Genomic DNA, 25394 nt, shown 5'->3' with positions numbered 1-25394 from the left:
CCCCCTCTTTCTTAGGTTGCTATAATCTACTCTCATATGCACGCACTCGTTTGACCCCATCTCTGCAATGGATATATATTATTAATTTGTCCCGGAAACAATTATAATCACAGTGCTGTTGTTGTTATTTAGAATGATTTGATTCTGTTGACCTCAGGGAGTCATGGAAGTAAACATTGCGGCTAGTAAGTTTGTCTAATACCCAACAGCCACTTTGGCATGTAATTAGTGATTATATCTATAGTATAGGTCCTTTTCTATTTCATCAATTCAATTTATTTGCCTGAATCCTTGTATCACAGGGTCCTGTACGAGTGGAAGGAAAAACTGAAGCCAGGATGTCACATTGTCCAGACCACACCCTCAGGTCGGCCTGCCAACATCAGCAGCTCTTCGTCCCAGCGTATCTACATCACGTACCGGCGTGCCCCTCAGTGCCAGCCACACACTTCACTGGCTGTGACTGATGTCTGCATCATTATCCCCGGTAAAGGGGAGACACCCCCACACACCTTCTGCAAGGTGGACAAGAACCTTAACAGCAGCATGGTGAGACAGAGAGCTCAGACTGTCATAGTTTCTGCAGTGCATAATATAGCTGAATGTTTCCTTTGCAACTGTTTTGCTGATGGTCTACCTTTTCCTACATTCCAGTGGGGTTCCTCAATCTACTTATGTTACAAGAAGTCTCTGGCTAAAACAAACACAACTGCATACAAAGCAGGTAAAGTAATGTGTAGATAAAATTGGTATCCGTACCTGAAAATGCATTCTCTGTTTAATACAACTGCATACAAAGCAGGTAAAGTAATGTGTGGATCAAATTGGTACCCAGACCTGAAAATGCTTTCTCTGTTTACTAAAGAGCTGGAGAGACAGGGAGACACTGCTACTGAACAAACACTCTATAGCAATGAATACTATCAGAATATAAAACTATTTAACAATTATTTGAACGAAAAAATAAACAACTTTTCTTTTTTATTTACAAAAACATATCACTTACACCCCCTTTAAAACGTTACGTGGTCTGTGTTTCTGTCCAGGTCTGCTGTGCAGATATCCTGAAGAGGACTATGAATCCTTCCCCCTGCCTGAGTCTGTGCCTATGTTCTGCCTGCCCATGGGGGCGACCATTGAGTGCTGGCCAGCCCACACCAAACACTCCTTGCCAGTCTTCTCCACATTTGTATTGACAGGAGCCTCTGCAGAGAAGGTACAATGACCTACTTAACCACTTTAAGGTGCAAAGTTCAAGGTTCCTTCAACCTGTATTGAGCATTATAAGCAAAATATGAATATATATACAGTATATTAAAATAAATGTAAAATAGTGAAAATTGAAGACCTACCTAAGTTATTAGCTGTAGATCGGCAATTTTCGCTATTCATTGTACAATGACGTATATATATATGTCTGGAGTTCTAATGTATGCTTTGTTGACCATGTGTGGTGTGATGTACTGTATCGCTCAACAAAAATTCTGCATTTTCAATTGAGAGTCCCGCCGACACCTTTCAGCAGAAAATACATTATTTTTGTATGATGACTTTCGCTCCTGTTTTTTGTGTCAGATATGCAGTCACACAGGCACAGCTTCTTTCTTTCTACATCTGTCTCCTTTTCTCTCTCTCTCTCTCTCCCTTATGGATTTGCTTGCCAAATCTATATCCCCTGCTATTCCTAAGAAAATAATACTGTAGCTGCGCTAATGCTGACTTGATTAGCAAATTTTGCAGGTCTATGTATGGAATACTAAGTGGCTGTTAGCCTGGGAAAGCAATGCGATACAGAAGATATTTCTCTGCTGATCTTTCTAATAATGCATTGCTCATCCACCACTTACTCCGGCACACAGATGTTTAAATGTGGAACGCCTTGTAGCACTCTGTTTCCTCCCAGTGACCGCTGTTCTGCTTGTTATTCTCCTGGCACTGTCTTGCCTGCTGTATTTTGTTTATTTATTTGTGAGAATGGACTCAAAAGGGCTGAGGATATTTTCATTGCATCATCTTAGCTGCTATATTTTAATGAATATTCCCCTCTGTATTTGCCATCACACTATACTGTAGGAATAAAGTGCTTTGACCACAAAGTCATGTAATGCTAATAGGATTTCATAATGACTGCAGCAGAGAGCTTGTATAATTCCTCCATTTGTGGGTATGCAATGTGAAGTGTAAGTATGACTTTCATTTGCGTTTATAGTTACAGTATGCTTATAATCAGACTCTGTTCTTGCGCAGGTGTACGGGGCAGCCATCCAGTTTTATGAGCCCCACCCAGAGGAGAGCCTGACTGATCGACAGCGAGCCCAGCTGGGTCTGCAAAGCTCAGATTTCCAGCCGGATGGAAGCAGAAGCATCCACAGCAACAAGAGCATCTGCCTGCTGTCCCACTGGCCATTCTTCCAGTCCTTCAGGAGTTTCCTCACGTTCCTCTACAGATACTCCATCTCCGGGCCGCACACACTGCCTATTGAAAAGTGAGCACATTTTATGGATTTCATTTTGTGCTCTCTTAATGGAAGTCTGCAGGCCATGCAGGCAGTCAGAGCAAGTTTCCTCTTAATCTTGTTGACAGCTTCCAATCTTCACAGTTGTTGTTTAGTTTTTCTTTTTTTTCCTTTTTTTGTATTTTTGCCAGAGCCTGAGGCCGACAATAACCTACTGTAGAATGGTCATTGTCATCAGTGACTGACTCCCCATTGTTGAAACACACATGCACGACAATCACTGCATACATTGTGCCTGAAATGTGCAGGTATCCCATTTCCTCGTTCCGCTTTCCTGACAAACTCAACATGGAAAAATATACATGTAGGCATTTCATATTTTACTGGGAACGAGTTCTTGAATTCAAATCAAGTAATGGCCCATCTAGTAACTGGACAGAAAGTTGCCAACATTTTATAACAGACTAAACAGAGACAGGGCTCTGGAATGCTTTAATTTGGTTGTTACTTACTTACTTCATTTGGTCTGAGGTTGCGATTTGTTTTATAAATGTGTTGTAAATTAGTCCTGCACTATTACCTCCATAAATGTATATATAGCTAATGTTAGAGCTTCAATCACGCTCTGTCTTGTTCTGGGTTTTAGAACAAGCATAAATCCAGCTGTTTAGGTATTGCACCGATGGAAAGTCAAGTTGAGCAGGAAAGTCCTCTGTTCGATCATAGTTGGTAAAATAAACACATTCTCATCAAAACATAATATTTGATTCATAATTATTTTTTTTGCCAGTAATGGCAACAAAGATTAGATTACAAATTAGATGGAAGTCATAGGTTCAGTTTCTGATAGACATTGCTCCCGGTAAGCTGTATCCAGAGTCCGGCTGAACTGGGCTTGCCTAGATTCCTTTATAATAAATCTTTTATCTTTTTATCCACAGGCATATCTCTCACTTCATGCAGACTGTCCCATTTCCCTCTTCTCAGAGACCACGCATCCTAGTGCAGGTGAGCGATCACTGCACATTTGAAGTGAAAGAGCCAGGCCTGCAATGCATCTCTGTTTGAGTTGACAGTTGTCTTTGCATACCGTACACTGCAGTCTCAGAGATGAGTCTCCCCCCTACTGATGCTGTGTTTGATCAGGATGGCATTCACACTATTCTCCTATGTCTTTCACAGCTGTCTCCACATGACAGTCTATTGCTGAGCCAGCCTGTGTCATCTCCACTGCCTCTAAGGTACAGCTATAACCCAGTTAGCTCTATTTTCTGCTGTTTCACATTTGAACCTATTGTGTGTGTGTGTGTGTGTGTGTGTGTGTGTGTGTGTGTGTGCGTGTGCGTGTGCGTGTGCGTGTGCGTGTGCGTGTGCGTGTGCACTGTGCTGTCTACATTATTGCTACCTACCGTATACCCGTAGAGTACTGAGTGACATGCTTATTGTATCACGAAGACATATGCCATGGTTTTGTGAATGTAACCTTAACTGTACCTTTAATTGTGTACTTGAATGCTCTCCTTTATGTGGACATGAATAAATTGTTAAAATGTGTGTGTGTGTGTGTGTGTGTGTGTGTGTGTGTGTGTGTGTGTGTGTGTGTGTGTGTGTGTGTGTGTGTGTGTGTGTGTGTGTGCGTGCGCGTGTGCGTGTGTTAGTGGTGGAAGTCTTTCTACCCTGCTGCTGAACCTGGGTCCTAAGAATGCAGCCACCCTGTTGGTGCTGGCTGTCACCGAGCACAAGATCCTGGTCCACTCGCTCCGTCCAGCAGTACTGACCAGTGTCACAGAGGCCCTAGTGTCTGTACGTGTCTGTCCTCTTTACAGAAATAACAGTGTCCTTTAAGCTATCACGCAGTGCTTAACTGGCACAATATGTCCTGTGAAAAGGTTTTCATCAGTGTACAACAACAGAAGAAGAAGGGGGAATGTAGAAACAGAAAAGCTCAATGTTAGACAAATGTCTAACTAGCGCCATGGTTACCATGAGAACAGGTCCCTTTTTTTGCAAAGCACTGGTACTCACCATGGCTGTATTAGATGAGTTTACTGTCTGGGAAGCAGTTTATTGTTTCTTATGTAGTCCTGATGTTCTTCTATACACCATTGAAGGGCCTCTATCCATCTCTTACAGATGATTTTTCCCTTTCACTGGCCATGCCCATACATCCCCTTGTGCCCGCTGGCCCTGGCTGATGTGCTCAGTGCACCGTGCCCGTTCATTGTTGGCGTTGATTCGCGCTACTTCGACCTGTACGTGCCCCCGGCGGATATCAGCTGTGTGGATCTGGACACCAACACCATCTCCCAGTGAGTAACCCCTGACCTCTTCTGCTTCATGAAAAATGGCCACCTTTCAGCACACTCGGTTGAACATTATCTTCCCATACATTACAGTAGGTTTTCTCAGGACTGGAACCGCCATTGCTCTTTGCAAGGTTATCGTGATCTTCTATCAACACAAGCTTTGTAACTAGAGGGGGAGTGGAATGTGGAATGTGAAATATTCTTTATTGCATAGGAAGGAACATTGGGGTTCAACTGGTCTCCCACATAAACGCACTAGATTTGTTTTGCGGAGAGATTAAATTGTCAGTTCTGGTGTCAGTGAGTCTGTCTCCCTCCCCACAACTCTTCCTCGTGTTGCACGGCGTGTCCTCCCCCGTAATGAAAACCATATGGTGCGTTTTTCAGCAAAGATGACAAGAGGGCCCTAACATGGAAGATCTTGCCGAGGAGAGCCTGCAAGCATCTGCTCAATACCCTGGGCAAGCTGTACCAGCAGCTCATTGATGGTGAGTCCAAACTAATTCCAAACTAAGTCGTTCTGTATCCATCTGGGCCTTTTAGGCCATCTGGGCCTTTTATCTATGCATTTTAGGGGAAATACTGCATGTGAGTTATTCAAATGTTTGTTAGCCTGCAATGTTTCTTCAACCAGGCACTTTTTTCTAATGGCACTTAAGTCCATGATGTGCACAATTTATTCAGTTAACTAATGTATTATTGCTGAGTATCTTGGCAAATAAAAATGGTGGACTATAATATAATATGACAGTGTGTATCTTTAAGATTTCCCCAGCCTTTTCTAGTGCATCCCACTGACAACATTGCAATTGCGAGATGTTAATGTGCGGCTACATGTCAATGGGGTTCTCTCTGCAGCCCACACATTTAATGCATGGTGCTTAATTATGCTGTGTGCACCCACACACACACACACAGGTGGTCTGCTGAGTCGTGAGGATGAGCACGTGGAGCAGAGGGTGACTGACAGTGAGCTCCATGGTGGAAAAAGCCTCCACACTCTGGAGATGGAGATCCAGGAGGCGTTCCTGCGCTTCATGGCGGCCATCCTGCGAGGCTACCGCTCCTATCTGTTGCCCATCACTCAGGCCCCCTCAGAGAAGACCACTGACGCAAGCTCCCTCTTTGACCTCCAAGGTACAGTGCAATTTTAGATACATTTTATCCCTGAGAGTTAACACTCAGGATTTTGCAGTGTAGGTCCTGTCATCGCAAATTAAATATATAACACATATTACATTATCAAGTAGCCTAATCCAATATAATTGTTGATTATAATTAATATAATTGGGAAAATAAAGGAAAATAAGTCGCCAGAAATCTTCTCCTCTCCGTGTCCCCATTTCTTCCTCTTCAACCTGTGTTAATCAGATGTGTATTTCCTGCAAAGATATGCAAGCCAGGGAGATACAGTACACTGTTAAATTGCACAATTATGGAGATAAAGTGAAAATGTGACAACATCGAGACAGCAAATATCGACATTTGGTCCATAAATATTGTTATATCACTGTTACGTGATTTCACCCAACAATAGTTGCATGCAATTACCTCACAGGGTTTTGTTACTCTGACTTCTTGTGATGTTAATGGCTGGAGCCCAGGCATTGAAGTTTGGCCTAAAACACCCCTGTAAGTAATGACTAGGCTGATTTATCTTAAGCCTCGGTGGAAATTAGGGATGGCTGATATGTCAGAGAAATTACCGTGATTAATAGCACAATCACTTTGCACATCTGTGTGCTCTTATGTAAGCAGTGAACCGGAGAACTCCTTTCTTACTGCTGTATTAATATCCTTCAACTCAACGGTTGTTTATATGCCTTGACCCTTTCTCCAGCCTTCTGTACCAGCTCAACAAAGTAAATGACAAATTGTGTTCAGATATTATTGTGGTTGCTATTTCTGTCATAGGATTCTTAAAGAGCAGAGACCGCTCCCATCAGAAGTTCTACTCGCTCATGATGAAGACTCAGATGTTCATTCGCTTCATAGAGGAGTGCTCCTTTGTTAGTGACAAGGATGCTAGCCTGGCTTTCTTTGATGAGTGCGTTGACAAGGTGAGATTTGCAACTCATTCGTACCAGTAATGTATCTTTTGTGTCTGCAGGGAAGTCACATGGTTCCGCTAGCTGTCTCTGAGTTATTAGGAGGACCCATTTCCTCTGAAATAAGCTTGAGTCATTTAGTGGAAGGAGTTATCTCAACTTGTCCTCTTATCCCTTCAACACTATTGGCTGAACTAACATGTGAATGTTTGTAATTATTTGGATGTTTAAGATACAAGAAGGTTTTATTTGTCACCCACTCATACGGGTACAAGCAGCGAAATGTTGGTGTGGCATGTTACGCAAGACTGCTATGACAACAACCAACAAGATGATAATGATAAAACAACATCAATAAAAATGCAAGTGCCACTCTATACTAGCCTGGTAAACCCCTCCCTCCGGATATTTCATTTCCATTTAAATGAGATTTCCGTAAGGGGGATGGTTTACCAGGCTAACTCTATACTACTAAGCAACAATTTGCTTTAATAAGTATCTCTCTCTCCTTTCCTTCTCTTCTCTTTGTCTTTCCTCTGTTATCCTTTTGCCTTCTTCTTTGGCTTTTTATTCTATATACTCTCTCTCTGCTGATCTTTACGTCAACTTGGTCCGTGACTGGCAGCTATTTACCACTGGCAACAAGGTAAGAACCCAGAGCAGTAGAGCTGGCCTTTTAAGTATGTTGTACGTCTTTGAGAGAACAAGTGTAGGCCTATTCATTGTATTCTCTAATAGTATGCTGTATGTTTGAGAAGTATTAACTGTTCTATGTCATGTTAGATCAGTTGTGCCTGTACATGATCATCTATTATCTACTGCCCCAACTTAAAAGCTCTTATCTTATCTGACTCAGCTGTACTGGGGTGTGTGTGTGTGTGTGTATGTGTGTGTGTGTGTGTGTGGGTGTGTGTGTGTGTGTGTGTGTGTGTGTGTGTGTGTGTGTGTGTGTGTGTGTGTGTGTGTGTGTGTGTGTGTGTGTGTGTGTGTGCGCGTGTGCGCTATGAATAAATCATGGACAGACTCGACAGAGACAGTGAAGTTGAGAGGGCCTGAGAGGTCTTTTAGGCTAGGCTGAGCATTAGCTGTCCCTGTGTGTTAGCGATCTCGGTGTGCGTTATTGAATCAAGGGCCATTAGAGTCAACTGCTGAGACGCTATGCAGTCCTCTTGTAGACGCTGAGGTGGCTCAAAGTCTGTGAAATGAATTATTTGTGCTTGCCATTACATATTTCCCCTGTGTATTTGTCTCCTTGTCTGCCTCTCCAACAACCTTTATTTAATCTGTAGAGGAGTCGATGAGAAAGACAAAGATGAGGGCAACAATCCAAGTTAACTACACATTCACTGTTACAACTGTTGGCATGTTGTGACTGTTTCCATCAATATCCTATGCATTCTGTCTCGTTCACTGCTGTGTAATGCATTTGGAAAAACAAAAGTTATCACAGCTTACACAACTAATGTTTCTGTGTCCGTCGACAGAAACAACAACACAATCCTTCCTTGAGCCTTTGCTAGCAAACTTGTGCAATCAGGAAGTCACACTGATGCGTATCCGATGACCCATCAGAGATCCTGTATGAATGGTTATTGCGCGGAAGCATTGATTCATTGACTTGAAGATAGTAACAGGGTGATTGAGAAATAATTAGGTCTTTCAAAGAGGAAGGAAGAACAACGTAAAAGCAGAATAGAATCGGGGACAGGGAGGTCAGTGAGAACTATAGTCAAGTGAATCATCCACTTGACTGAGTGGAACGCATCCTGTATCATGCTAACACGCACGCAATCTTGTGAGCATTTTTGTAGAGCTCATGTTTGAGTTGGAATGGCTTAAAAGGAGCTATGTTCCCTTGCATCCACATAAAAGACATTTGTGACTTGCATCAGTCTTTACAATTGCAGATTGCAGAAGAGGAATTTCCTCACTATAGTGAGAGATCTGATTTGTTGCTGTTTCTCCTGTGTAGAATGTGGGTACTGTACAGCAGGCGTCCCTCCACACAAGGCTGATGATAATGACCTGCTCTCAATGATGTTGTTAGTTGAAGAAAGTGTGATGGTTCAGTGCAAAGGCAGAGTCACAGACAGAGCTGTACATTGTAATGGTGTCGTGTTCCCAAAGCAACATGACTTTATGCAATTACATCCAGGTCAGTGGAGTCTGGATTAATTTAGCCCCTAGAAAGGGAGGAGAGTGGATCAGACCTCCGCCTTCACACTGACCTTTAGATAAGTGGAAGTGGGGCACAGGGCCATAATCCTGATATTGATCTAGCCATTGCTGACATCTGTTTGTCTGCACTCAGATGACTCTCATATCTGATCTGATGTGCAGGGCTCAGATCTGTACAGTATGCTGTGCTGTCAGTGGGCTCCATATGCACATCCATCGTTTCCAGACAGCTTTAGCGGCTCTACAAGGTCACTGGGTTGTTTGTATTTGAGAGCAGAGCCCAGATCAATGAGTGTGTGTTGTCTCTTCCCCAGATGGACAGCGAGAGGCCAGAGGACACCAGACTGATTGAGCTGGATGCTGAGTCCCATCGCAGCGAGCACACAGTCTACATCAATCCCCCAGAGCTACCACCTTTGCCTCAGGGAGAGGAGCACCCACTGTGTTACAGGTACAATACAGCACCCGTAGCTCACATTGCAAAATCCTGAGAGTCAATTTCACCCTGAGAGTGAAATTCAGGGTGAAATTGACACTCCGGATTTTACAGTGGACACACTCTCTTGCTTTCATTTCTCTGTCTGGCTCACATACACATACAGCGCAGACACACACATGCACGCACAGACGCATGCACACACACACGCGGACACACACACACACACACACACACACACACACACACACACACACACACACACACACACGCACACACACACGCACACACGCACACACACACACACACACACACACACACACACACATTCCCAGAGTACATCACAGTGCCTGCATAGTGCACACAATGCCTCTCCTGAGAGAGAGACTAAGCTTAAATTGCCTCTATTGTTAGAGAATTTGTCACCACGGTACGGCTTTGTGACTATTTTGAAAGGAAACACATCAGCTCTCAGAGTTTTCATGTCTGTGCTCCATCTTCCTTCGTGTCTTTGGCTTCACCTACTGTATAGTGTCGGTGTGGGATAAAGTGCGTTTGATGTCTATTTCGGTACTCTTGTCAGAGTATCTGAGAGTCTTTGTGTCTTTTTGCAGCTATTCTGGTTTCCCTGTGCTGAATGCTAATCTTCTGGAGCCTCTGGAGGGACCGAACCCCTCGACAGCCAGCATGGCCTCACGACACAGCAGCCCCGCCAGTCCCACAGCTATCTTCAGGCGCTCCAAACAGGTCAGCCATGCAATCCCTTATAGAGCAGAAAATTATGCATATTTCACATGCATATGCTTTATTAATTGCAGTGGATATTCAACAATCTGATCCTCTCTGCGATCTACACAATTTGTTTGGTTAAGGCAATCACATAGTTATAGCTTGTATCTGTTTCAGGTTAGGCACTGTTGGTATGCTATGCTTAAGTTTAGGCATGGGGTTGATGAGGTTAAAGTTATGGTGAAGAATCTGGGGAGGGATTTCAGAGCGCCCGACAGCTTAAAAGCGTTCGACGCTTAAATGCTGTTTGACGGCTAAATATACACTGCCTTTACTAAAATATACTATTTGGCATCTTTTTGAACATTGCAAATAAATCTTCACATTGACACTTATAAGTGTCCCACATTTTATACTGTAAGATTTCCTAGGGGGTGAGCTGTCTAGAAGTGAGTCTGTCGGTTTGAAACCGTTGTACTGATGATCAGTGCCAAATTACGCTGCCAGTATGCCAATGATGTAAATCCCTGAATATGTTTTCACATATTGTGAATATCTTTTGTGTGTGAACATCATAGATCCACAGGGAAGCCACACTGTTATTAGACCTCCTTCTGGGATCAAAGAACATTCTGGATAAAACTGCTTTGGCCTCAGTGGTTCTTTGATCGTTGAAGGAAAAGAACACGTTGCTCATTTTTTTTTCTCTTCATGCCTGTCAGGAGATCAGATCAGCTCAGCGGATGGCTAAAACATACTCCTCCATGCCTCAGATGTGGTCCAAGTGTCTACTGCGTCACTGTTTTGGGCTGTGGTTCATCTGCCTGCCAACTTACGTCAGCACCTGTCACTCTAAGGAGCGGGCTTTGCGAATGGCCTATGACGTGCTGAGGAAGATGCAGGAGAAAAGGCTTCAGGCTCCCGATGAGGTAGGAAGCCACTCACACATTAACTTCACCGTAGAGCAGTGATTCTCAACCACTCTTTTTATTTCAAGGACCGCCAGTTTGATATGCAATAGGGCGGCCATGGACCCCCATGCCATACAATTCTTATCTCTGGGTTCCCCAGTCTACACTGTAACATCCTCAGTGTTAATTTAACTCTGAGTGTATGAGTTACAGACCCGTTAGGGTCCATTTGGTTCTTAACTAAAAATCATTTAGCTCAGGACCCCTGGAACCCCCTCAAAACCCATTGAGAACGAATGTTGTAGAATATGGACTTAACTGTGTATTTTGTATTGATGAGCAGGGTATTTGATTGGATTAAATTAAATTGAAAATGAAATGCATTTTCCCAAGTTGGTATTATACAGTGTTCTCAGCGACCTGGAAGTCTGGGATTTATGTTAATTGTGTTCATAATTGTGTGGCATGTAATCCCATGTGGGATGGGGCTACCGTATTACACAACAGTCAATTACCTTTCATTAACTCACTATAATAGAATACATTCCGATGGATATAGTATGTGTGCATTCTGTGTAAATCATTCTGGCATTTCCCCTGGTTCAAGGTGTGCTATCGTGTGCTGATGCAGTTGTGTGGCCAGTATGGCCAGCCTGTCCTGGCAGTCAGGGTGCTGTTTGAGATGAAGAAGGCTGGAGTCCACCCCAACGCCATCACTTATGGCTACTACAACAGGGTGAGTGCCACCGGCACCTATATGATGACAAGAAATATCATATCGTTGATGTCCGGGCGGAAACCTCCTATTCTAACTAATAATCCAGGGGAAAAAATGTCAAAATGCCACATAAATAAAATAAAGTCAACAATAAAAATTAAAATATTTGAATCCTGAAAAGTAACAGTTTTGAACATATGAGGTTTCCACTATTCCACCCGACAGAGACGATAATGAACTAATCAGGCTATTAGTTTTGCACTTAGCACACTAGCGGTTGTGTTTGTAGTTATGACCTGATTCTCCCGCTCCAGGCAGTGTTGGAGAGCACCTGGCCCTCCAGCACCAGAGGAGGCTACTTTCTGTGGGGAAAGCTGAGAAATGTGGTCTTAGGCGTGGTCCAGTTCAAACAAGTGGGCAGGAAACAGCAGCCGCCACTCAGAGATCCTCAACTCTCAGGTGAGGACCGCCATGACAGCGTCACCGTTGAGAATGACTCACAGCCACTGACGCACAAAGCATTAGAATAGGACAAAATAATTGAATGTAATAATTCCAAGTACGCTGGAAGCCATTTAAACTTTTTTTGTCAACACAGCTGAATAATACCTCGAAAATGAATAAGCCCCTGAGTTGTTTGAGGTTGCATGAAGTTCAACCTTTTGCTGAGTAACAGCTTTGCTTCTTTCCTTACCTGATGAATGAATAATACATTCATATTAGAATAATTAATTTTTATGTCAAATGAGCGGCAATTAGAATCCGAGTTGATTTCATGCTGCGTTCACACTGGCAGCTACAAAGATGCAGGCTACCATTCTTTTTCAAGGTAAGCCACCGACATGAAGATACAAAGATACATCCAACGTTTGTAGCTGCTACAACAGCTACAGCAGCTACAAAGCTACAAAGAAGTTGAGCTGGTTTCAACTTCAGCTACTGTACAAAGATACAAAGCTACACATATGCTGTGTAGCTTTGTATCTTTGTATCTTGTATCTGCCAGTGTGAACGCATAGGGACGCATCTCTACTACCAACCTCCCTCCCTTGTCTCAGGTGCCCTTGTCTCTTGAATTAACATAGCCTTTTTTCTTGGTAAACCTCCCTCAGATGGCAGTGATCTTGACACGGTCAGCCACGGCAGTCTGGACAGCACTAATGACTCTGCCGAGCACGCCTGCATCGACACTGACTTCACCAAAATTGACTCTAGTGATGACAGATCAAGCACAGGTAGAAAGCTACATCCTACACACTGTTTTCCCCTACTCATGTCACTTCATATTTCCATCCATTTCCCCTCACGTCACTCTGTTATTTTCACCTGCCACTCACCGTGTTTAGAGTGGTTTATGGTGGCGGTTTGAGGATTTGTTTCAGAGGCTGATTGAAAAGGAGAAAAAGTATTAGAAAATGCACCACATGTATACTGTATACCTATATAAATCAAGAACAATGAGACAACAGCTGTCCATTTCAGCATCAGGTCGCTGGTCGCATAGCGTTAAACCAGAAAGAAGGAATGCACACACGATCCCAACCCATAAACAAACATCACCACTTGAATTTAAATTCTTAATGAGGAGAGTCAGGAGACTGTAGAAGAAGATAACCACAAAAGCTTATTCAGCCTTCCCAAAGTTGCATCTAACAGATGCATGGACACACTCCCGACATATCATTATGTCACCATACAACCATATATGGTGAGTATCCTATATTTTGATTAATTGCTGACCAGATGAATCAGACCCGACTTTTAGACTATTGCTCATTATTCTGAAGAACATGTTTTACCATGAAACTAATGATGCAACACCTTGTTGAGAAATCATTACTCACGCAGCCACGGACACAACCTGCACGATTGTAGCCTAGATAATTAATTACCTTATGCAAGATGAAGCTGTAATAATTTCTTTATCCTACTCTTATTTTACATTCAAATCGTTTTCAGTCCCAATTATAATGCTTTAACTGCTATTATTGGCTATGTTTATGCACCTGCATGTCATTCATGCATTAAAAATGATGTCCGTTATTTTTATCAGATATCCGATAACACACACATGTCACACACACAGTTTATATACCGTGGGCCATATTTTCGCCGGTGCCCCTTACCCATTATCTCTAAACTTCTTTGCCATTTTTTACTATTTTTAAAAACATTTTCAAATAGTTCAACTAGCCGATCTACATCGACACATTGTGAGCTTGTAAATTGGCTATTTGAATGTTTTTAAAAATAGCAAAAAATGGCAAAGAAGTTTAGGGATAATAGGTAAGGCACCGGCGAAAATAGGGCCCTGTATGTATATGTGTATATACACTATATCATTTAATTTAAACTTATATTCAATTTATTCAATGATTGTGCCAATTTAAAAACTATAGCAGATCTACAAGCTCATAACCCGTCACAGTATGAAGCATTGTGAGACTGTAGAACTGCTATTCATGGTATTTTAGTTGACTATTTGTGGGTCCATGGCATGGAAAAGTTTGGGAATCCTTGCCACAAGGGATCCCAAGAGAATGAAGGATGATTTCTTAGGTTTGCTTTGATCTTTCAGAGAGGAGGGATGCGTGACGGTACTGTATATTCAGATGTCAAGTTTTCTGTTTTCTGTTTTATTTTGTTGGTTTTGTTAGGTGGCCAGTCTGACCAAGGCTACGACTCGCTGTCCAAAGAGGAGGAGAGGGTGGGAAGCAGAGAGGGTGACAGCATGCCATCGGGGGAGGACAAGGGACCAAGGGATTCCAGTAAGTTTAGTTGTGCTTGTAATCCTTACCCGCTTAATGCCGCCCCCTCCTTGGGTGGAGACGTGCAGTCGTGCAGTTCAGTGCATCAACTGGCAGAATTAATGTTCTCCCTTTAAGTGCACCCAACATCATCTCCCTAAGTAGATGTAATGTATTCCCTAACATATCCATTTGCTGTTATATTTAGATGTTTTCGAGATAGGATTTCAGTTTCATGGATCAGACCTGTTATGTAATCAGGTGATTTCACTCCTGACTGCAAGGCTGATTTAAAATGCGATTCTGTCAGTTCCTTTTAAGGATGACGCCTGACCCAGTATTAGCTTTCATGGTCGTTCACCCCCCCTACCCCCCACCTTATGTCTTATGACATGCCTCGATAGAATTTGAATGCTCAAAACTTAAGGTTTCTGTGAGTAGAAATGGGTACCCCTTATTCTATAGAGAACCTTGCAACAGACAGTTTTGGCACTTCGCCCTACCTCTGCCAGATTGCAGAGGTCTGGCAGGGGGGCTGCGCCTGAGGAGGGGGGGGGGGGGGGGCTGTTGGCATAAACAGAAGTGTTGGTTGTTCCCACACCAATGGCATGTGACTGTTTAGAAAGTATAGAATTTCGTCCAAGGAACCACTTGAAAGAGGCCTCAAGCTGTGATTTTCTATAATGAGTGGATAAATATTTATATGCAAGGCACAGTCAGATGAGGATAAAGTGGATAAACACAGAGATACTCATTTCACAAACAAGTTGAATGTAAAACTAGCATAGTGTGTTATATCCCCTTTAACAACTTTAAAGGGGCTACACCATGAATGTAAAAAAAAATATTATATATAAATATTGCCCCCTAATACGTATTAAACAGGTTGTAAGCCTAAAAAAACATCCAGATATTTTTTCTCACAATCTGACTGTCTGTCATTCCAAGCTTTTTCAGCTGCAATACCAAAACGTCCTTTTGGGCAGAGGGGTGCTACTGAGCAATTCTGTCTGTCAATCATCGAGAAGACTCGTTACACACTGCCTCTAGAAATGATTAAAAACCCTGTATCAACATCAGAAACCCTGCATGAACAGCCACCTTTGGTTACGAATGCCATGCCATGCCACATTTACATTTATGCTTTCTCCTCCCAGGCGAAGGCAGCGGGCTCCATTCCGTCCCTTCATCAAATGATGCAAACCTTCCATGTGGAGGTCTGCCAAAGAATGAGCGGCCAAAGTCTCTGGACCTGTCAGGCGGACTGGGGCCACTGAGTTTCAACTCTGCTAAGCAACACTACCTAGCTGCCAATAGACTGCTAGATGGGGTGGAGGAGGAAGGGAAGACAGGGGCTGATGACAGCAGACAGAAACCCCTGGTGGAAAGAAGCGTGAGCTGTGCTGTCGCATCAGAGTGCATTGCTAGCTGTTTATCAGTGGAGAGGAGCGTCAGCTGTGACGGAGCGGCTGTGAGGCGGACGGACATCGAGGTGGGCTTCGACCCCCTCTCGCTAATGGCAGCTGAGACGGAGCAGACGTGTGGACCAGACTGCGGTGGGCTGGACGGCGACGGGGCGCCCGCGGCCCGCCGCGATCTGGCTGAGGAGATCGAGATGTACATGAACAACGTGGGTAGCCCCCTGAGGAGCCACGCCCCCAGCATTGGCTTGCAACAGAACCCCTCCAGCCCACCGCTGGGCTCTGCCCCCTCTCTCCACACTTCCCCTCGTCCCCCCGCGGTGCTGCAGCGCGCCAACACGCAGCTCTCCCTTCCCACCAAAGGCAAGGAGCGCCTCAAGCCCTCGCCATCTCTCAATCTGGGTGTCAAAGACAGGGAGAGGCCCTGCTCCCTCGTGTCCCCTGCCTCGCCTACCCCCTCCACCGCGTCCTCCTTCTCCATGGACTCACTCTTCACTCCAACCCTGGACATCTTCAAGAGCAGTGTCATATCAGCAGGAAAAGGCGTGGCAGAGAAGGCCAGCCGCTTCTATTCTCGTCTGTCCTCGCAGACTTCACTGACACAGGTATGTACAGTACATTACACATACTGTATACACACACACACGCGCATGCGTGTGTATACTGTGTGTGTGTGTGTATATATATATATATATATATATATATATATATATATATATATATATATATATATATATATATATATATATAGATTCCCTGGTTTCTATGGCGCTTCCAATATGGCGCTTCCCTGTCATCTATGGCGCTTCCCTGTCATCTGACTTGTTTTTGCACAAAATGCCACAAATCATGAACGCAGCTTCCGATTGCTGTGAAACTTTGCACGTACACTCACAGTAGGCCAAGGAAGAACCTCCACCCCAAATTCTTCATATGGCATTCTTCACATGGCACAACAGCCCACAATAATTCTTGAACCGTGGCTTGTACAATACAAATATTTTTTTCCATGGATTCCTTGGATTCTCACTCTCCATAAAGGCCCCGGCCGCTTGTACCAGATTACATTTTCCACCATTTTGCATTTTCTTCAAAACACACATTTTGCTACTACTCCTACTGATTTTGTCCAAAACTCACACAAACCGGTACACATTCTCTCTGGGGTCATGTGATCAAGATGTATAAGTTTGATCTCCGGCCTGGCGGAGACCACTACCTCTGACTACATCTATCATACTTTGTGCTGATGTTTGGTCATTTTTTTGCCATTACCCTATTCCGAGTCCATTCTTGCTCTAGTTTATGTGGTGATGGGTGTGCTTCTTCCTCTCTGCCCCACCGCCCATCCTCCCCCATAGGATACCAACTGTGACCAGATCAGTGTGTCATCCCTCGCGTCAGCAGAGCCAGACTGCACTTCCCTGCTGGATGCTGACTCCTGTCTTGATCCAGACGGCTTCACGTCCCCGCAGCACAGCGGAGTATCTCGCCTCAGGAGAAGTCCTGCTGGGGGTCGTGCCAACCTTGGTAGCCCCACCACCCCCAACACAGTGTTCAGACGAAACTCTTCCGGAGGTACTGTATTGATCAATAGTCATGGTTGCACTGTGTGGTTGATAGATACACAGACAGACAGACAGACAGACAGACAGACAGACAGACAGACAGACAGACAGACAGACAGACAGACAGACAGACAGACAGACAGACAGACAGACAGACAGCTAGATAGATAGATAGATAGATAGATAGATAGATAGATAGATAGATAGATGGACTAAATCTGTTCACCCTATTCCACAGTTAAGCCAAACAATGACCCACAAAAACACGTACACACATGCCAGGCGTCTACTGCACAGCAAACTTCCCACTCTTTTCAGGCTGATAATGTCTTCTATGTTCTGTTCACATGACCAGAACATAGAGTTAAGCTGCCAAACTTGGTTCCAGTTGTGTCTCTGTAATGTCTGGTCTTCCATTGAGTCGAATGAGTGTTTGTGGCAGCCTTGTCTAATCTCATCCTCTCACATTGCCCCCAGGTGGTCTAGCACCTGCTTCCAGAACTCCTCACACTCCAGATTCCTCACCCGACACCATTCGCCTCCATCTGACTCACAATTACTCCATAGAGGTGAGTATACTACAGACAACCCTAATAAAAAATAACTGTCTCTTCTCCCCACACAGCTTTTTTTTCAACTTTTCTAGTGTAATAATAATAATAATAGCTCAGATTTATATAGCACTCTTCTAATTACCAAAAGTCGTGTTACATAAAGAAAAGGAAGGAACCAACTTTATTAAAAAAAAGAAAAGAAAAAAAGACTGTCTGTCTCCTCTAGAGTATATCATCTCCACTTTCCCTTTCCTACTGGCTATATTGTCTCCCCTCTCACTTTCCTACTGTAAGTCTTCCCTATAACATCTCCCATCTCAGCTTTCCTACTGTTTGTTTCTCCTACACTGTTTTTCCTCTGTCTATTTCAGTAAAGTTGGACTTCCCAGTCCCTTAATAGTATCTGTATCACTATCAAACATTCAAATTCAGACTGATCCAGTTTGTTGTTTATGTAATTAGGGTGCAAATCCAGATATAATCACTTGTGGGGGAATTCACGGTCAAACAGTAATTGGAAATAAACGGGGTCAGAGGCACTACTTAGAAGGGTTTTCAACTGATTATGAACCAGGGACCACCACCCTGACTAAGAATCAACCTGGGGAGGATATGGGCTGAGTTTTTGGTAACACTTGCTATGCATCCCATGTCTATGAAATGCATTATAACACGATTATAGTTATACAAACTCTAATACTCATAACCCTTTATAACGCTGTTTCTCAACCAATGGGCCATGGACACCTGTTCTTAAATAATGTCTGTTAAGGGCTTAATATAATTTGTTGCAGATACTAACACATTTTACCAAGCCCTTAATTAACAGTAATTGTTTAACTGAAATATTAGGATAGTGGTCCAGAGCTCAAAAAAGGTTGAGAACCACATTCCTCTGGTACGGTTACTCTTATTCTGTTCTGTTACTTTATCTAGCCTTATATTAAACTCATGTTAACTGATATACTGATTTGTAACTTATGTGTGAGCGAGCAGACACACAATTATATGGGCACATTTCCTAATAATGATGACTCAACCATGACAATTGGTACACTTTCCCTGCTTGAGATTCTCCCTTTTCTGTGGAAGTTCTTGACCTCCTACTTCCCAGTAACTGACAACATTGACTCGTTGTCACTAGGTCACTGGGTCATTTAGTGCACTGTTTCTCAACTAGTGGTCCATGGACCACTATTGGTCCATGGCAGGATTATGGGTGGTCCATGTCTGTCTGTTCTTGGCTATAGTGGTGGACAGGGACAGAGTCTCATGTCATTTTCTTGCTTGAACCTTGCCCTGTACATATTCTTCAGGTATGCCTGTAGGAAAATGCTACTGCCACAGAGATACGTAGTTACAAAAGGTAAAATACATTTAGCTTTTAGTAGTTATGCAGTTATGTAGTAGTTATGCTTGAAGTACTTTTGGAATTAAAGCATAAGCCTCCTCAAATGACCACTGATAATGATGATAAATGTATTTAATTCCTCTGTCCTCAAATACCAAGTTACTAAGTTTCTCCAAGATATAAAAAATATGAGTACACACAGGCCTGTGGTACAGTCGTTCTGCCACGAGCACAAGGAATCAGACCATAGTTATACTGTTATGTTACAAGGACAAGCTGTACCATAAACAATAGCTATCAGGTCAAAGAGAGTCATCTTGGCTCTAACATAAGATAACACAACATGAACATAATGTACTGGAATAAAGGTTACATATAAACAACCATAATAGCATAATATCATTTCTTCCTCACACTACAGAGTCGCTGCTCCGTGTCTCATTGTGTTTCCTCTGTGTTTGGCACATGCAGGTGCTGATGTCCAGCTGCTCGCTCTGTAAGACATGCGACTGTCTGGTGTATGATGAGGAGATAATGGCAGGCTGGACAGCCAATGACTCCAACCTCAATAGCACCTGTCCCTTCTGTGGCACACCATTTGTCCCCTTCCTCAACGTGGAAATCAAAGACCTGAGATCAGTCAGCAGGTCAGTGCCGAGACACAAATCAGCCAGAAGACACGCAAGCACACACACGCACACACACAAAGCTAGCTAATGCATTCGCACACATACTGTATTATTATTATTACTATTATTACTATTATTATTATTATTATTATGCACAAGAGCATGCCACATTCACGCATGAACACATGAACCTACAATAGTTACATTCATCTATATTTCAAACCGTATTAAATATTCATATGAGGTTTAATGGCATCCATGTCAATAATGGGCAGAACACCCATGCAGGTTAACAGCCGGTTAGCTGGGATTAGTATTTATTTGCCAACTACCTGGCATGCTTTTCCAGCACGTGCAGACACACACAAACACAGACAGACATGCAACATATTGAATCCCTTTAATCATATAGACTCTGTGTCTGCCCTCAGGACTGGCAAGGACAGTAATCCAGTGGAGGGCACGCCCGTGTCGCACAATCCCCAGGCTAAACCATCTGCAGTGTTCTCTGCAACCCACCCGTGCACGCCTCCCTCGCCAACTGATGTGCAGAGCTATGGGAGTGCCGGCTTGGCTCCAGCCTCTACTTCCGCGTCGGCCTCAAGCCCGGTGACAGTACCCTACCTGAGCCCAGTGGTACTGTGGAAGGAGCTGGAGAGTCTACTGGTGAACGAGGGAGACCAGGCCCTTTCGTCCCCCAGCATCGTGGACCAGCACCCTATCGTCTTCTGGAACCTGGTGTGGTACTTCAGAAGGCTAGAGCTGCCCAGCAACCTGCCAGCCCTCATCCTTGCCTCACAGCACTGCAGCCACGGAGGCCAGGTACAGTAACCACACACCACACTGTTCAATTTGTAAACTGACAAACATCATGACTCATACTGGTATTGCAGGTCAATGTAGAACATACTGTACACTCAGACAGCAGACAAATACCCAGTATTAGTAGTACCCAATTAAAACCTCGGCTTATCCAGCCTTGATTTAAATTAGAGAGCATTTAATTGAAGTATCTATTAGGACATGCCATTTTTTTCCTAAAACTTCCTAAAACATATGAAGCTGACTGACCACTTTATGTCACTATGGCGTATAGCGCACAATGCCTGGCCATTTGTCTTCTCAAACTTCTTAATATGAAGCTGACTGACCACTTTCTGTCACTACGGTGTATAGCGCACACTGCTTGGCCGGGCCCCTGGTATTGCTGCTTGTATCTATATTTTTCATTTTTATTGACATGTAGTTCTTTATCTATCACCCTTTTCTATTTTGTGAAGAACTTTCTAATGGTGTGTTTAAGTTTTACTTGCTTACTTACTAAGATATATATTAATACATACATTTTATATCCTTTTTCAAGAGCGTAACTTCAGAAGACAGCAAGCATGTGTTGGTGAGGATAATGTGGGACAACCTGATGTTGCACCAAGACCAATATCAACCCTGCTACGTTCTGTGGAACACTCACTGTGAGTCACTGATGTATTCACTGTGATGCAAAGCTTTGATCTTTCAAAAAAGCGCAATGAAATCACGATCAGGAATCCTCTCCATAATTTTGTTATGCATGTTGCATCAGGCCTGCACTGTTAGATAACAAGCTGAATATATACAGTATATATAAAAAAAAGTGAACTGCATATCATGCATTATTCAACACTGGACTGCTAGCAGCAACACCTCCCTACCTCCCTCCTCTGACATAGATGCATAGTTAGTGATGGAGAAAGATCCTTTGATCCGACTGACTTATATTCTAACCATCTCTCTCTCTCTGTCTCTTTCTGTGTCTCTCTCCCTGTAGGTGCTAACTCCCTGGTACGCTCAGGGCTTTGTGAGGAGGGGCAGCTTTTCACCGTGGAACTCCTGCAGGGCATTGTGAGGAGCATTCAGAAGAGTGACATCTACCAGCCCATGAGCCAAATCATCCAGACCCTGGGACCTGAGCTTGGCTTTAGGAGACAGCGGTAACAAGATTGAGATTTCAATTAAGCTTGACAAAAATGATATGAAATAAAAATATGTCCTTGTGTCAAAAGATTGTGCAATATAAATGAGCCTTTATGAATACCATGTGGGTAAACTCTACTTTCTTCTCTCTCCTTCTTGCCTTTAGGAGCTTGTACAGAGATTTACTTTTCCTTGCACTGATGGCTTTGGGGAGGAGCAACATTAATATTGGTGAGTTGAAAAGCAAGAAGTCTGTCTTTTTTTCCCTCCCAGATTAGAAACCAGGGCTTGGATGTGCTTTCATTTTTATCATCACGGCTACACCACTGCAGGCTAGCAGATTAAAGTATTTTTCATATGTTGCAAGTCCCCTGATTATGCTGTGTGTAGTGTAAGAACCATTAACAATACAGTACATTGAAAGTCCTTTATAGCAACATCTAACCGCTGGCACACTCTCATATCCTTACAGATGCGTTTGACCGTGAGTACAAGACAGCTTATGACCGCCTCACCCCTAACCAGGTCAAGCTGACACACAACTGTGACCGCCCCCCTGGAGCGGGGGTCATGGAGTGCAGACGGACATTTGGGGAGCTCAGTCTGTGAATGAATCCTTATCCTGTCTCTACTCCACCTAAGCCTCATCACATCCCACCCTCAACAACCACCTTAACCGCTGCTGCTAACACTTAAAGTTTGTGTTTTGTTACATTTCGGACTGCTTTATAGACTCACGACCAGCCTACCTAAACTGACCCGGGGTCCACTAGATGGAGCCCATTCTAAAGCACAATGAGGGAAAGCGGCGCACACACATTGCTTTTACACCGTTAGGACTCAGAGGTTTGGTTGGACAGGCCTTGTGTTTGTATCTAGAGAACAATCCTCTGTATTTTCTGTATGATAGGACTAGTAAATGTACAGTTGTTACACAATCTATTTTATGATTCAGTTAAAGCTGTGAGTGAGTAAAACACAGTTATCACACGATGATGTCGTCTGAATACAGCAGTGGTCCAGGTGACCATGTTAGTAGTGTAGTTGATTGTGTACAGAATTTACTTGCTTTAAAATATGTCCATGTTTTAAACAGCACTTTGACAAGGTGACCTCTAGGCAGAGCTTGTCACTTATTATTACGTCGAGGTGTACTGGGGTTCAATCAAGCACAGAATTTTGTCAGCAGCTGCAGACAGTGTAATACGTGCAGTCGACACTGGCTACTCTTTAGACAAAGAAAAATCAATGTACAAAGAAACGGACAAAAATGTATTCTGGACACTCCTGTAAAGGTCAGATTCAAACCTGTACCAGCGGTGGAAAGGACTATAGCCTTATTTATGTGGTACACGCTTATCACCTGATTAACAACCGGGCCGGGGCACCCCTTCAGATATGTTTTTGGTCATTTCTTTGCATTGTGGGATATCACTTGTACATGCAGTAAATAATGACAAAGTGATTTGTCCTCACCAGTGCCCTGTAAAGCTGGCACACATGCCAGAATGAACAAAAAAAGGGTAAAACTATGAAAGCGGTCTAACCGTGTGATTCTCCTCGATTTAAAAAGAGAATATTCAGTTAAACAATGTGCACAACTTAGTTTGTTTTTGTCTAGTTTTTTTTGTACAAACCATGAAATGATGAACCAAAATAACTTCCTCAAAAGGAAGTTACTAGGTATTAATGTTATTGCTATGATTTGCTGGCTCTTTTTTTCTAAGCTATATCTTTTATAGAAATGATGGATGTTGTAGCAGATGTGTTGTAAGGGACCACTGTGAATAGATCTCCTCGTAAACAGTACAATCATACCAATGGCAGATACGTCGGAACAAAGTGAAGATTAATGTTTTCTATAGGTTTGATCAATACAGTATTTTCATAAAGAAATTCATTTATTGACAGGTTGGGACGAGAAAAGATGTACTGTTGGCCTACAGGGTATTTGATACTTTCTTTAATATCTTTGTTGTACAGTGTAAATTTCCATTGAACCCACAAACCCAGTTCACCAACAGTTTACCACAGAATATTACATATTACAAATGTCACATTATAAAACTCAGTACTCAAAATGGTTAAAGGTTATAGCTTATCACAAGCAATTATTCACTTTAAATTGATACGTGTTAAGACACAGATGTTTTTCTGCACTAAGGACGTGAAGTAATTATTAAGTTGTTTTTATCAAGGGTGCTAAATTGAACAGCTTTGACCTGCCCAGGGGTTGGCATTATGGTAATGCTAACCAGTGACAAGTAGAACTGAGTTTAATGTTTCAGAAGTTTGCCCTCTACTGCTAACTGATCCTGCCTGTATACAAATGTTCATTATGTTATGCAGTTCACACATTATTCATGAACAACATGATAGGTATTACATACTGTAGGCTGTGTGCTTCAAAATATTTCTTGTCAAAATGTCAGTGGTGGAAGAAATACTCTTACAGGTAAAATTCTTGCATTGAGTAAATTGCAAAAATAATGGCATCAAAAATATACTCAAAAGTACTAAAAGTAAAAGTAGTCATTATGAATGTCTCATTTCAAAATTCATCAAAGATGTGTTAAAATTTGTCAACCGTAACTGTCAAACTTATTTGAAAATAGCCGAACAACAAGCTAGTAGATCAGCTATTTTTGACTGGAGGAAGTATGAAATAGGGCTTAATTGGTTACTGTTTTGTAATAATAATCTAAATCTACAAAGTAACTTGTGACTAAAGTTTTCAAATTATTGCAGTGGAGTAAAAAGTACTATATTTTACTCTTAGATGTAGTGGAATAGAAGTATACAGTATTGGAAAATTGACATACTGTAACTCAAGTAAAAGTACCTCAACATTTTACTTAAGTACAGTACTTGAGTAAAATGCATGTACTTAGTTACCTTCCACCACTGCAAATTGCATTTTGTGATGTGACCACGGACTTGTAACAGCTACGACACACTGACCAAAACATTATTTGATGTTTATATGTTGTTTACACCCTTAGTCAATTTCCACAATGTTCTGGAGTATTATTTATGCTTTGTAACATGGATACTAATTTGTATGATTTTTACAAAAAATAAATTAGTTTTCTGCCTGACTTGATCTATAGATTGTTCATGAATAAACACACTTATTCTATGGAAGTTCATTGTGACAGAAAATCTTTTTGTTTTCTATGTGTAGGCTACGTCTAACCTTTTTCATTCACCTAATACTGTAAGCCTTTTTGGTTTGCTAGGCTGAACATAAAAAGAAAAAAAATCAGTAGGAGAATGGAAGTATTTATATATATACAGAATTCACAATCATTAGAATTGATCAAATCAATAGAAATATGCACATAACCTGCAAATCCATAAGATAACCCTCATTTTATAAACCAATGAAG

General features: G+C 42.6%; 1 protein-coding gene across 2 annotated transcripts in view; it reads left to right on the top strand.

The window, feature by feature from the left end:
• Window positions 1-25136, top strand: part of dennd4a (DENN/MADD domain containing 4A) — a 30457-nt gene extending 5321 nt beyond the window's left edge. The window contains exons 3-30 of one of the 2 annotated variants that reach the window (XM_084060361.1): window positions 303-549; window positions 655-724; window positions 1047-1216; window positions 2248-2486; window positions 3398-3464; window positions 3639-3697; window positions 4115-4259; window positions 4590-4765; window positions 5150-5250; window positions 5681-5899; window positions 6677-6822; window positions 7436-7456; window positions 9303-9439; window positions 10039-10171; window positions 10876-11082; window positions 11672-11800; window positions 12097-12241; window positions 12895-13017; window positions 14440-14550; window positions 15687-16555; window positions 17312-17528; window positions 17996-18087; window positions 19895-20070; window positions 20484-20874; window positions 21416-21524; window positions 21860-22022; window positions 22172-22236; window positions 22478-25136. In XM_084060361.1, the coding sequence (XP_083916487.1) occupies window positions 303-549; window positions 655-724; window positions 1047-1216; window positions 2248-2486; window positions 3398-3464; window positions 3639-3697; window positions 4115-4259; window positions 4590-4765; window positions 5150-5250; window positions 5681-5899; window positions 6677-6822; window positions 7436-7456; window positions 9303-9439; window positions 10039-10171; window positions 10876-11082; window positions 11672-11800; window positions 12097-12241; window positions 12895-13017; window positions 14440-14550; window positions 15687-16555; window positions 17312-17528; window positions 17996-18087; window positions 19895-20070; window positions 20484-20874; window positions 21416-21524; window positions 21860-22022; window positions 22172-22236; window positions 22478-22614 (4864 nt within the window). In that variant the 3' untranslated portion in view covers window positions 22615-25136. The remainder of the gene's footprint in view (window positions 1-302; window positions 550-654; window positions 725-1046; window positions 1217-2247; window positions 2487-3397; window positions 3465-3638; window positions 3698-4114; window positions 4260-4589; window positions 4766-5149; window positions 5251-5680; window positions 5900-6676; window positions 6823-7435; window positions 7457-9302; window positions 9440-10038; window positions 10172-10875; window positions 11083-11671; window positions 11801-12096; window positions 12242-12894; window positions 13018-14439; window positions 14551-15686; window positions 16556-17311; window positions 17529-17995; window positions 18088-19894; window positions 20071-20483; window positions 20875-21415; window positions 21525-21859; window positions 22023-22171; window positions 22237-22477) is intronic. The other variant, XM_084060362.1, reaches the window with a different exon arrangement.
• Window positions 25137-25394: the final 258 nt, after the last annotated feature.

The sequence above is a fragment of the Gymnoscopelus microlampas genome (assembly GCF_963454915.1).
Source record: "Gymnoscopelus microlampas genome assembly, chromosome: 6".
NCBI classification, from domain to species: Eukaryota; Metazoa; Chordata; class Actinopteri; order Myctophiformes; family Myctophidae; genus Gymnoscopelus; species Gymnoscopelus microlampas.
This window is presented reverse-complemented; position numbering and strand designations above follow the sequence as displayed.